General features: G+C 55.4%; 1 protein-coding gene across 3 annotated transcripts; it reads left to right on the top strand.

Annotated features, from left to right (window-relative positions):
- The first annotated feature begins 333 nt into the window (after positions 1 to 333).
- LOC123253830 (selenide, water dikinase 2) lies at positions 334 to 11,956 on the top strand. 3 transcript variants are annotated; one of them, XM_044682947.1, is made up of 6 exons: positions 334 to 358; positions 481 to 635; positions 1,603 to 1,693; positions 2,678 to 2,777; positions 10,294 to 10,503; positions 10,996 to 11,956. In XM_044682947.1, exons 2-6 carry the CDS (start codon positions 496 to 498, stop codon positions 11,217 to 11,219), a joined length of 765 nt encoding a protein of 254 aa, XP_044538882.1. In that variant the 5' UTR covers positions 334 to 358; positions 481 to 495; the 3' UTR covers positions 11,220 to 11,956. The 3 variants fall into 3 exon arrangements, with proteins under 3 accessions (XP_044538882.1, XP_044538884.1, XP_044538883.1); XM_044682949.1 differs by lacking the exon at positions 334 to 358 and adding an exon at positions 747 to 992 and having other exon boundaries at positions 568 to 635; XM_044682948.1 differs by lacking the exons at positions 334 to 358; positions 481 to 635; positions 1,603 to 1,693 and adding an exon at positions 1,856 to 2,434.
- Positions 11,957 to 11,995: the final 39 nt, after the last annotated feature.

The raw sequence follows: 11,995 nt of genomic DNA, 5'->3' as shown, positions 1-11,995 counted from the left end.
GTGATCTGCCCCCCCCCCAGTCATCCTCACACTAAAAACGTGCTCAAGGGAGATGCCCGATAACTCCTCCACTCCCTTATTTTGTTTTTAATCCGGGCATCCGCTGCGTTTGCCAGCGTGCCAGTGGGGAGCTCCTTGAAGGCAGGACCTGGTCCAGCCCAGCACTACGGGGCCTGGGGAGGTGGCTGTGGAAGGCCATAGCAGAGGGGAGCCCATGAGTCTTAGGCCATACCTGGAGAGACTCGTGCGTGGTGAAGGGAGGTGCTCGTGGGCCTCCCGGGGAGCTGAGACAGAAACGCGCACATTCGGCCGTGCGTGAGAGAGGGAACAACGGGTTCCACGTAGCAGGCGGTGAGCAGTGAGTGTCCAGCGAGTCTTCTGGGGTGCAGAGGAGGGGGACACCCCCGAGGCCTTGTGAGGGAGCCAGTGGGGTGAAGCCGGCCCACGGGAGAGGCTCATCCTGCAGGACTTCTCTTCCAGGAACGAGAAAAAATCATGCCGCTGATGGTGAAAGGCTTTCGGGATGCCGCCGAGGAAGGAGGGACCTCAGTGACGGGGGGACACACGGTGATAAACCCTTGGATTATCATTGGAGGTGTTGCTACTGTGGTCTGTCAGCCTAATGAGTTCATCATGTGAGTAGACCTACAGAAAGCTCCCCCCAGAAGTATCTTTATTCTAGAACCGAGCGCCGGAGGGCCCTCGGCCGTCACCTCGGAGGCTCCGTGTCACTCTCGGCTTTCTAGGTTCTCCTTTGTTCCTTCCCGGGGCAGTGACCGCCAAAGTAGGAAGGAGAAAATGAGCTCCCTCCCGGAAGTGGCCTTCCTAGCTTGCCCCCAGTACCTCCAAGAGCTTCGAGGCCCGTTACGGTCCCTTCTGTTTCAGTGAGAGTGCTAGACTCGGCATCAAGAACACCCGGCTTCACAGTCTACCCTCTGTAAAATGGACACTATCCTCCCAGCAGCTGCCTCGCCAGGTGTTCCGAGGATCTGGTGAGAACTTACCAGGAAGCTCCTTTAGGGCCAGAGCACTTGGGCCTTGTTGCTCTCTTGGCCTTCTGGAGGGCAGCTAGCAGACACCACAGTGCACAGAGCACCGGCCTGGAGCCAGGGAAATCTGAGTTCAAATCTAGCCTTGGGCTAGCTCTGTGACCCAGCATGGCCTTGGGCGAGCCGCCTCTCCTCTTTCCTCATCAGTAAAAGGAGGAGAACGGCAGCGCCTATCTCCCACGTCTGTGGTGCGGATTAAACAGGAGATTTATGAAGCTCTTAACCCAGTGCCTGGCCCATAGGAGGGACCAGAGAAACGTTAGCTCTCATTGTGGTTATTTTGCCCTTTCCGGCCTGTGCACCACAGGCCGGGCCAAGCTGCAGCCCTGGGGGGGGGGGGGGGGGGCTGTTCTGCTGTGAGAGGCAGAATTGCATGAAGACTCCAAAGCTCCTGGCACTCGAGGACTTTGTGTGCTTTGGTGTTCAGTTACTTCTCCCTCCCTCCCATCTGTCCGTGACAGGCACTCACTACCCAGAGGCCAAGCACTCGAGGGTTCCTGGCCGCCGCCGCGCCGGAGGAAAGACACCCTCTAATCTGTGCTTTCCTTTGCAGGCCAGACAGTGCGATCCCTGGGGATGTGCTCGTGTTGACCAAACCGTTGGGAACCCAAGTAGCTGTCAATGCCCACCAGTGGCTGGATGACGTAAGCCCGGGGAAACCCCAGCCGCCTCGAGCTCTTGTCCTAATGGCCAGGGAACAAAAGTCCGAAAGCCAGCATGGAGGCATTTCTTTTAGAAAGTCTTGGCTCTGGCCTAGGCCCTGCCCAGCAGGAGCTCCCCTTCTTCGATCTCCCTTTTCCCTTCAGGTTAGCCCTGGCGCTGCCAACTCAATAGCTGCTTGTCACGGGCTGTCCTGAAGTCTCTCGTGACTGCCTCTGAACAGTCTCCGAGCGGCTGGGACATCCGCCCGGTGGCCTAGACCGAGAAAGTGTCAAAGGCGATGCCGTGAAGCCAGAGCTAGGGTGTCCCGCCCTTCCAGCTTGTCAGCGTCTCAAAAGCGATGGCAGTGCCAGTGGAAGAGGCCTGCCAGCCTGCCGATTGCAGCCAGCCTCCGTACCCCCAAAACAGGGGCTGCCTCTGAGGCCCTCCCACTCCTTGCCAATGGATTGGATCTCGAAGAAGCAGGTCTTCCCCATAAACGAGGGGCCAGTCACTGGGGCTGTGCTTTTGCAGCACCCTGCCCTCGCCCCCACCCTCTCTTGAAATGAGGTCAGATGACCAGGAAATCGGGCGGGGGACGACAGGCACAAGTAGTCGAAAACTTGCCCTGCTTTGGGGTCTTCGGACCAACACGCCAAAACCACTCATGGAATCCAAGTTGGCGGTCGGGCCTCCTTGGATCCCAGCCGTCTCTCTCTGCCTCGTGCCATTCGGGACACGATGAGGTCAGAAAATACAATTAAAGTCAAGTCAGGGGTGGGGGGGCGGAGAGAGCAGCAGGCCTGAAGGCGGGAGGAGCTGGGCCAAAATCTGGACCCTGACGATGACCTCGACTTGACGGCGACAGTCGGTCAGGTTTTAGAAAAGCCCACTCCAAGGCGGCTATTGGCAGCACAGCCTCGAGCGGTGCCACTGGGGAAAGCTAACGCTCGGTGTCTGTGGGTGCTGTTATTGTGTTTCTTTTCCAGCCAGAGAAGTGGAATAAAATTAAGCTGGTGGTGTCCAAAGAAGACGTGGAGCTAGCCTATCAAGAAGCAGTGTTTAGTATGGCAGTGCTGAACAGAACTGGTAAGAAAGAGTTCTCACCTCTCTGAAGCACTCGATGCTTTCCTTCCGCTCCCGGAAGGTAGGCAGGCCGTGGTCAGTAGGCTCGTCCCCATTTTCCAGAGGAAGCAGCGGCCTCAGAGACATCAAGGAAACTGGCCGGCACACCGCTAGGGAGTTCATCGAGGCCTTCCAGTCCTCTTTCTGTCCTTCCACGTCGGCATCCTGATTCAGAGCTGGAGAGCACTTCCAGAGCAGAGTTCGATTCCCCAGTTAGAAACAGGAAAACTGCCCCATGCAGGGAAGGCCACTTGCCCAAGATCCCACTTGCAGAAACTTAGACCCAAGGAGGGCCTCGCTGGCCCCTCACCAAGTCCCGTTCTCTCCACCGCATAGCTTCTTCCAGGAGGAGGCCAGCCCCATCACTAAGAGGACTCCGAGCCACATCGGAGGCACAGAGGCTTCTTACTCTGTTTTCCAGTCCCAAACTCCCTCCCTCCCACACCCAGTGAGAAAGCAAGAAGTCCCTGAGAACAGGTTTCAGCGTGGTCCGTGTTGGGGGGAAAAGTGGCTTCAGTCTGTCCTCCAAGGCCAGCTTCTCTCATCGTGTCGAGGCCTCCCCATTCGATCGGGCGTCCTGGCAGGCCCCTGCTTCACACTGGGTAGGGAAGGGCGTCCTCACTTCACTTTCTGTTCTTCAAGTCTTCGTGGCTTTTCCCGCTGCTCAGGACTTCCGCTGATGTGATTTTCTCCTTCTCGTGGTGCTCAGCGTTCCTGTTTTTACTTCTGTGGCTTTCCCTGCAGGCGGCACCTCGGGCCTTTTCAGGTTTCTCAGCCCGCCGACAGCCGCCCGACTTCATTTGCAGGCTCTTCTGGCCCAAAAGTGTTGCTGTGACTCTCGGGGCGTAAACGGCCCCGGAATTTCTCTCTGCCTGGCAGCGGGACTGCTGGGTGTGACGTCCAGAACAGCTGGACCACCTCGTGGTTCTCCCAGCGATGCGTCAGGGCGTTCGTTCCTCCCACAGCCCTTCCCTTCCGACACTAGCTCTGCCCCTCCTGGCGTCCTCGCCCACTTGGTAGCTCTAAGGGACTTGCAAGTATGTTTTCTTGCAGCTACTAATACTTTGTATTCCTTTCGGGGGAGGAAAGACGTGGTCCGTGTTGCGTCTGCATTTGTGTCCATTCCCCACACGTTTGGGATATTAGAACAACCCATTTCGATTGGCTGCAGGTTTTCTTCGAAGCTGGGAAGCCATCTTTACTCTCCCTTTAAACGTCCCACTCTTTCTGGTGACGCGGCTTCGCCCTCCAAATCGAGGGCCTGGTTTGGGGCCGAGGCCGGTGCCAACCGTATACACTGTAACCCAGGAAAACGGGTTATTCTCTGAGGACTTTGTCCACGTGCTCTGTTGCTGGCTACGAGGCAGAGGGCTTTATATGTGCTAGCTTAGAGAATCCTCAGAACTCTTGGACATGCTCCCCCTTTTACAGATGGGGAAACCGAGGCAGGTTGCCAGGTGAAACGCCTTGCCTAGGGTCACGCAGCTAGTGAGTGTCTGTCTAGGTGACATCTGAACTCGGGTCTTCCTAATTCCAAGGCACTCTCCATTGGGCCTTCAGGTATAGGGTGTTTCCAAGACTTTGCTCAGCCCATCTCTGTTGGTGGGAATAATCCAGGGCAGAGGGTTGGAGGGGGTGGGAGGGAGGGGCTTCCAATGTGACCGCCAGCCTGTCCGTGTGAAATTGCCGGGCCCTTTGGCCCTTAATCAGTAGGTGACTAAGAAGATAGAAGGTAGTTTGCAAAAGAAGAAATCGGCACCCTGGGAAAACTCCCGGGACCAATCGGAGAGGCGCACAGTAAGGGCGAGGTGCCCTGCTTGGCCCCGCGATTCCGCACCTCCAGCCAGCCCCGGACAAAGCCTTTGCCACCCCCCGAGGTCTCTGGTATGCCTGCTCCGGAGGCGACAGACAAGCTGTCGACGCGCACCTTTTCCTTTCTCCCTTGTTCCCTCTCTGCCCACCCACCTCCATGCTTGCCAGCACTGGCTGGACTTTGCCCGGGGGTCACGGTAGGGGAGTCGGGCTGTTTCTTGTTCCTCGGGGCAGTAGGAGGAGAGAGCCTGGAAGTGGCGATGGGGCGCGAGGACGATCCGAGCACCAGTACCTCAGCGACGCGGGTCAGAGCATCCAGGAGCGTTGCACTTCCGTGTTCGTGGACCTGTTCTTTGCCTCCACTTCAACCTTAAATCCCTCGAGCCCTCGGTTCTTTGTGATCATCCTTTAACTGAGAGGAAGGAGGGGAGGAAATACGCATTTATTAAGCACCTGCTGCAGGCCAAGCAAATGTTGTTATCCCCAGGTAGACCGGCTTAAGCGACTTGTCCAAAATAGCGGATGCAAGATTTGAACTCTTTCCCGATTCCAGATCGGGTGCCCTATCCACGCGACCACCTATTTCTGCCTCTAAACTGGTTCTCTACACCATTCCCTTCTCGCCCGGGGCCAGTTAATCATATCCCTCCGACCCCCCCCTCTCCCCCCCTTTTCTTTTTTGGAAACCTCCATCTCTTGTTTTAGGTCATATTTCTTTTGTGTGTGTGTGTGTGTGTGTGTGTGTGAGACAAATTAGTTCCTTCCCAGCCCCGGATCTTCTCCCTCCACCGCTGAGAGGCCAAGAACCCATTACGAATCTGCAGAATCACAAACAACCAAATCTCGCATGAGCTCCGTTTCCCCAACCCACCCCCAATTCTTCTTTCTTGCGATGTAAAGAAAATGGGCTTCAGTCTGCATGGCTTATCCTATCATAGCACAATCACGAAGCCTTCAGAACTGTGGCTGGAGCTCCCGAGACTTCTGGGATCCGCCGTCTTTACGGGATGGTTGTCATTGTGTCCGTGGCTCTCTCGGTTCTGTGTCAGGCAGTACGAGTCCAGGCGGGTCTTCACATCCCTTTTCCTCATCATTCCTTCCAGCACATGCAAAGACTGTCAAGTCACTGGGCTGGTCCCTGATGGAGGGGCGGCCCCTCGAGCTCGAATTCTGCTGCTACAAGTCTTTTTTGGTACATTCGGCTCTTTGGCCACTTTGGGGTATGGATTTGGCGCCAGTATTGCTGGGCCGGAGTCTAGAACTCTGGGGGGTGATTCCAGCTTGTTTTCCACGGCTCCACCGGCAGGCAGCGCATCGGTCTGCCTGTTTTCCCTCAGCCCTCCCAATGTTCATTATTTTCTCAGCGTAGCCAGTACTAATGGGTGCAGGTTAATTAGAATCGGTTGGTTTTTTTAACCCTCATCTTCCATCTTAAGAGCCAATAGTGAGAATTGGCTCCGGGGCAGAAGAGCGGGAAGGGTGGGCCATGGGGGTCAAGTGACCTGCCCAGGGTCACCCAGCTGGGAAGTGTCTGAGGCCGGATTGGAACCCGGGACCTCCCGTCTCTGGGTCTGGCTCTCAATACACTGAGCCACCCGGCCGCCCCCTAGAATTGTTCTAATGAGTGGTGGTAGCATTTCGAGTTGGGTAGATCTGAGAATCATTAGCATAACGCTGGCAGTTAAATCCATGGGAGCTGACGGGATCGAGTGAAGCAGTCTAGAGGGAGAAGAGGACTTGGAGAGAAGCCAGCCCCAGCCCCTGCCCCAGCCCCTGCCCCAGCCCCTGCCCCCTTTAACTACAGTTAAGAATCCAGCCAGAAGGAGCAGACAGCTACGTGGGAGAGGACGGAGGAGCCGTTGGGGTTGATTAGGAAGTGGCTGGTAGCTTTAGAGAGAACAGGCCGAATGTGGGGTTGTGGACTGCCTCTGGGGTGCTTGCGAGGGACACAAGAAAAGCCGGATGCTCGCGTGAGGGTTGGGGTTTAAGGGTGGAGGCGAGCTGGGCACGTTTGTAGGCAGTCAGGAGAGACTGAAAACACGTCAGAGGTGAGTGAGGAGAGGCCAAGGTAGGGGTGAAGGAGGGGATGGTGGCAGAAAGCACTCACTTCTCCTATAAGATGGGTCACATTTTCGGGTCTTTTGACTTCTATTATTCGTCGCTGCCTCGTTTGGCCGGTTCTCATTTTCTAGGAATTCTTGTCGGACTTGTGCCCCAGCAGCATCTTTGGAGGCTTCGCACCGTTGCCGTCTTCTGAGCTTTGAACTTTCCTGCCGCCCTGGTAGCCTCTCCCGATGGGGCTCTTTTGGGGGGTCGCCCGTTCCTCCAATCTACGCCTTGCCTTTGGACTTCAGGCTCATCTCCTTTTACGTCCTCCTGGGGCTTTCACGACTCAGCCTGGGGGCCTGCCAGTTCTCAGGGCTCTCCAAGGGGTGGGAGAGGCCTCTCTATTACCCTCCTGATCAGCGCCCCAGGTTTGGGTCCGCTTGTTTCAGCAGACGGCTTCTACTCGCCCCACTGGAAGGCTGTGCGCTGAGACTGAACTGCTGGGTCACGCTTGGTCCGGGGCTCTCCCTGGTTTCTCCGCTGTAGGCTTCTGGCCTAAAGGCCACGACCGAGTTACTGTTCCGCTCCTGGGCTCAGAGCCACGCGGCTACATTTCTGGAGCCTGTTCCTTGTTCTGGGCACAGCTGGCGCCCATGCTTGTGGCTGCTCCTTTCTGCCTTGGATCTGTGACCCAGAACTGGCCGGACGGCACGCTCGGCACGCTCGAGGATCCCATGGAATCTTCCTGCCCTGGTATCCATCTCGGCCTTCTTTCCATGCTCCTCATAGCTGCCTCACCCATCCCTGACCACATCCCAGACCCAGCATCCGGAGGCCTCTCTCCCAGAGCTGCCCTAGGCCGGAAAAGGGGGACTAGTCGATGTTCTGGATCATTGTGGAGAGGGGACGGCGGCAGACTTCCTCTCGTTCTGCCGTCTTGACTCTGGCCCCGTCCCTCTCGGGGATCTTGGGCTACCTTCCACACTGAGGGAAGCTGGAGAAATCACAGAGCCGGCCTGTGGCCACTGCGAATGGCATGGACAGACGGCCGCAAGCCAACCTTTTTACGCTTCTCCAGCTCGCCCCCCCCCCCCCTTTTGCCACAGCGGCTTTTCCCATCCCTTCTCGAGCCTCCCTTGTCTCTCACCCTCTCGGTTGAGGACTTTTCCTCGTGTTTCACAAGAAAAATTGAGGGCCTCGGTCAGTCCCGTGCTCTCCGCCACTCTCTTCCTTCACCCCCATCACATGAAGAGGCAATTCCATTCCAGCTCGTCTCCTCAGCTTGCCTCTCTGTCATCCCTGCTTCTCCTCGTGTGCCTGCCCCCCCCCCCGCCTCCGAATTCTCCCATCTCCCCTCCCTTGAATGGCCAGACTCCTTGAGAAGTCTGCCTTGACTTCCCGTGGCCCAGCTTAATTCGAAAGCCTGCCTTGAACTTCCGCCCCGAATGGCCTTTTCATCTTCCTCCGCCTTAGCTTTCGGTAACTTCCGGCCCTGGCCGGCACACTCCCTCCTCCTTTTGCCACGGAACTGACTGCTCCCAAGTTCCATTTGCTGGATCACCATCCAGGCCCCACCAGCTAGCCACAAGGTCCACCTAGCCAGCTGGAAGCTCGGCTGATCTGCAACGGAAACGTCCAGAATTCCCCCTTAGGCCCTCCTATCTCCTGAACTTCCCCTATTACTTTTTTTTTAACCCTTCCCTTCCATCTTGGAGTCAAAAGGCAGAAGAGTGGTAAGGGCTAGGCGATGGGGGGTCAAGTGACTTGCCCAGGGTCACACAGCTAGACCCCTATTACTTTTTTTAAACCGTTGTACTTCGGTGTATTGTCACATAGGTGGAAGAGTGGTAAGGGTGGGCAATGGGGGTCAAGTGACTTGCCCAGGGTCACACAGCTGGGAAGTGGCTGAGGACGGGTTTGAACCCAGGACCTCCTGTCTCTAGGCCTGACTCTCACTCCACTGAGCTACCCAGCTGCCCCCAGACCCCTATTACTTTTGAGGGGACCACCATCCTCTGGGGTCCACCAGGCTCAAAACTTGGGTGGCATCTTCCGTTCTTCCATTCTATTTTTGCAACAGCTCTCCTCTGACCCTACGCCCACCCTGGACAATGGCAGCTGCCTGCCTCCCGGCTCTTTCAGGACTCCAGTCCATTTTCCTAAAGCACAAGCAGTTCTGACTGTGGCCGGCCCTCTTCAGTTTCTCTCCGTAGCTCCCGATTACCCCCAGAATCAAACAGAACATCCCGTTTGGCTTCCAAAACCCTTGCCGTAACCGAGTTTTCCGAGCTGCCTTCTGTCTTGGAATTCCTGCCAAGTATTGGCTCCAAGGCAGAAGCGTGGTAAGGGCTAGGCCTCGGGGGCTCGGGGGCTCGCGTGGGTCACGGAGCCATCAAGCTGCCCTTCCAGGCTTCTCACACTGTTTCTCTCGGTCAGTACAAATGGCCTCCTTGCAAGACAGCCCCATCTTTTGCGTTGTTGCTGTGTCCCCTGTGCCTAGAATACAGGGCCTGTCCGTTAAGTGCCTCTTAACCCTGGGATCACTTGCAAGCCCTCTGGGCCAGGGGGGGCAGACCAGCAGGGAGGGGATTTGGTCCTCAGGCCTGTTAGTACAGACTTGTGAGCTCCTCCAGAGGGGGAACTGGGTTTCGCTTCCTCTTTATTCCAAGCCTAGAACAAAGCAAGCACAAGGACTGGGGAAGTTCTGACTTGCCCAGGATCATACATCAGAAGAGAGATTTGAACGCAGGTCATGTGACTGCAGAGCCTGTGGGCACGGCTGGGGGCCTTGTGGGTTCAGAAGTAGTCCAGTGCACATCCTCTGCAAGGAATAGATGCCCTCAGCCCTGAGGAAGGCAAAAGACGGCTGGAAACAAAATGCCCGTCTATCAGCTGAGGAAGAGCTAGAGAAAACGGGCCATACCAGTATCACAGAATACTTAGTGCCTTGAGAAATAAAGGAGCAGCAGCTGGGTGGCCCAGTGGAGGGAGCCAGGCCTAGAGATGGGAGAGGCTGGGCTCCAATGTGGCCTCAGACACTTCCTAGCTATGTGACCCTGGGCAAGTCACTTAACTCCCATTGCCTAGCCTTTACCACTCACTCTTAAGATTGAAGGTAAGGGTTAAAAAAAAAAAACTCCTCCAGTGAGCAGAGCACTCGGGCCGCTCCCCTCCCCCTCTACACTCAGGACATTCCTCACTTGCCCAGCAGCCCAATGGGAGTGCTTCCTCCCTCCTCTGTGTGGGGCAAAGGGGGCAGGGCACACCTGGCACTCGTCTCTAAAAGGTTTGCCATCACCGCTACGGAGCAATATCTGTAATGAGTATGTAGAATTGTTTTAAACCCTTAGAAGCCCCAGTAATATAAAGGAGATATTTTGTAGCTAATACACTGAATCGTGCTCGACTAGACCTCTTCAAAGGGAGAAAGGGCAGTTCTAGGCCAGTGAAGGCTGCAAGGAAATAAAAGCGTCCCTAACAATGCCGATAAAACGGTTTTTGAAAGAGTCTTGAAAGCAGGCCGAAATGCTCCTGTCGCCGATTAGGAACATGTAAGTGCCACAAACTAGGTGATGTCAACTCTATTCCAACCATCTCCAAATCACCGTGTCTTCTATTGCAGCCGCGGGGTTAATGCACACATTTAATGCCCACGCTGCCACTGATGTTACTGGCTTTGGCATCCTCGGCCATGCTCAGAACCTTGCAAAACAACAGAGGAGCGAAGTGTCCTTTGTCATTCATAATCTGCCCATTATCGCCAAGATGGCGGCTGTCAGCAAGGCAAGTGGGCGTTTTGGGCTTCTCCAAGGAACGTCAGCAGAAACCTCAGGTAGGTAATAATAAAAGGTCTCTCGTGCTGCCAGTGGCAGGTGCCCATACATACTACCTTCCTCACCCCCAACTGAAAGTCATTCAAAAATGAGAAGCTTCCCCAACTCCTCTGTGTACAAGCCCCTGAGCCCTGAGCTCTCCATTCTAGTAGGACAGAAGCCCTAGCACTACTGCTACTGCCAGAGAACCAAATCGGACACGAACGATGGCCTCCCATGGGAGGTGCGGCCTTTTCCCTTCCCAGGGTCAGGCATATACAAATATTGTGTAGCTCTGCCATGCCCTAGAGGGCAGGTAGGTGAGTTGAGAGCCAGCCCCAGAGACAGGAGGTCCTAAGTTCCCACGTGGCCTGGACGAGCCTTTTAACCCCCATCGGAACCAATGCATAGTATTGATTCAAAGCGGGAAGGGAAGGTTTAGAAAAAGAAGAGGAGCTTAGGTGTGAGGTTAAACCCCGATTTGGGTGTTTCTTGACTGCACACTTTTACAGGTGGGCTGCTGATCTGTCTGCCCCGAGAACAAGCCGCTCGCTTCTGTGCTGAAATCAAGTCTCCAAAATATGGGGAGGGTCATCAAGCATGGATCATCGGCATTGTGGAAAAAGGCAACCAGACGGCCCGAATCATTGACAAGCCACGGATCATTGAAGTCATGCCCCGGGGAGCCACTCTCCATCACGACAACTCCAACACCAGTCCTGAGCCTGCTCTGTGAAATGGCCCCCCTGGTTTGGACCGCTTAGACCTCTGGAAGCAATCATGAATGTTCAAAAAAGTGAAGTGACTGTTTTAGGGAAGGGGAATTGCCAAAGAAACCTGCTCAAATGGGGAAATTACTGCCAGGCGAGCTACTTGTTCTTAGACAATTTCGGAAAAGAGCTGCTTTTAGAGGAGTCTCACATGAATTCATCCCACTTGACACTTTCTGCTTTAGGGCCAAACCTGACCCGTTTTCCCCTTTCTAGAAACAAGACGGGCCGATCCCTGAAGAGTTCTCTCACCACTGGGCTCCCAGAGAGAGCACTTGCTGGAAAAGATCCCCACATGAGAAATGAGTCTTCCTGAAGATAAGGGAGACCTGGAAGACCGCTTATAGGTCATTAGCAAATAGCGGTAAAACAAGAAGTCTGCTAGACCTGAAACAGCACCATGGCGTACTCGGAAATCACTCGGGGGATTCCCCCCCCCCCCCCAAGAAGCTACCAGCTCTTCCTCATTCTGGCCAAGAGTTGAGCAACTTGTCCAGGAGAGAGGAAGTAGGCCCCAGGACCATCTTGCTGATCATAGGCCTTGGCTCTGTTTATGAAGCTTCTCCCTCTAAACCTCTCTGAGGGCTGGATGAAGCTGAGCAGATTCCCAGAGCCCGGGTCTCGGCATCGCTCAATTTCTGTACGATCTTGGGCTGACAATTCCTGGTCGTTCAGCCAATAAAAAGACTCGTTTCTCAGTGCAGCTCTGACTCTCTCTATTCTTTCGGCGCCCCCGACACCT

The sequence above is a fragment of the Gracilinanus agilis genome, chromosome X (assembly GCF_016433145.1).
Source record: "Gracilinanus agilis isolate LMUSP501 chromosome X, AgileGrace, whole genome shotgun sequence".
Taxonomy (NCBI): domain Eukaryota; kingdom Metazoa; phylum Chordata; class Mammalia; order Didelphimorphia; family Didelphidae; genus Gracilinanus; species Gracilinanus agilis.
Note: the sequence above shows the minus strand (reverse complement) of the source record. Positions and strands in the feature narration are given on the sequence as shown.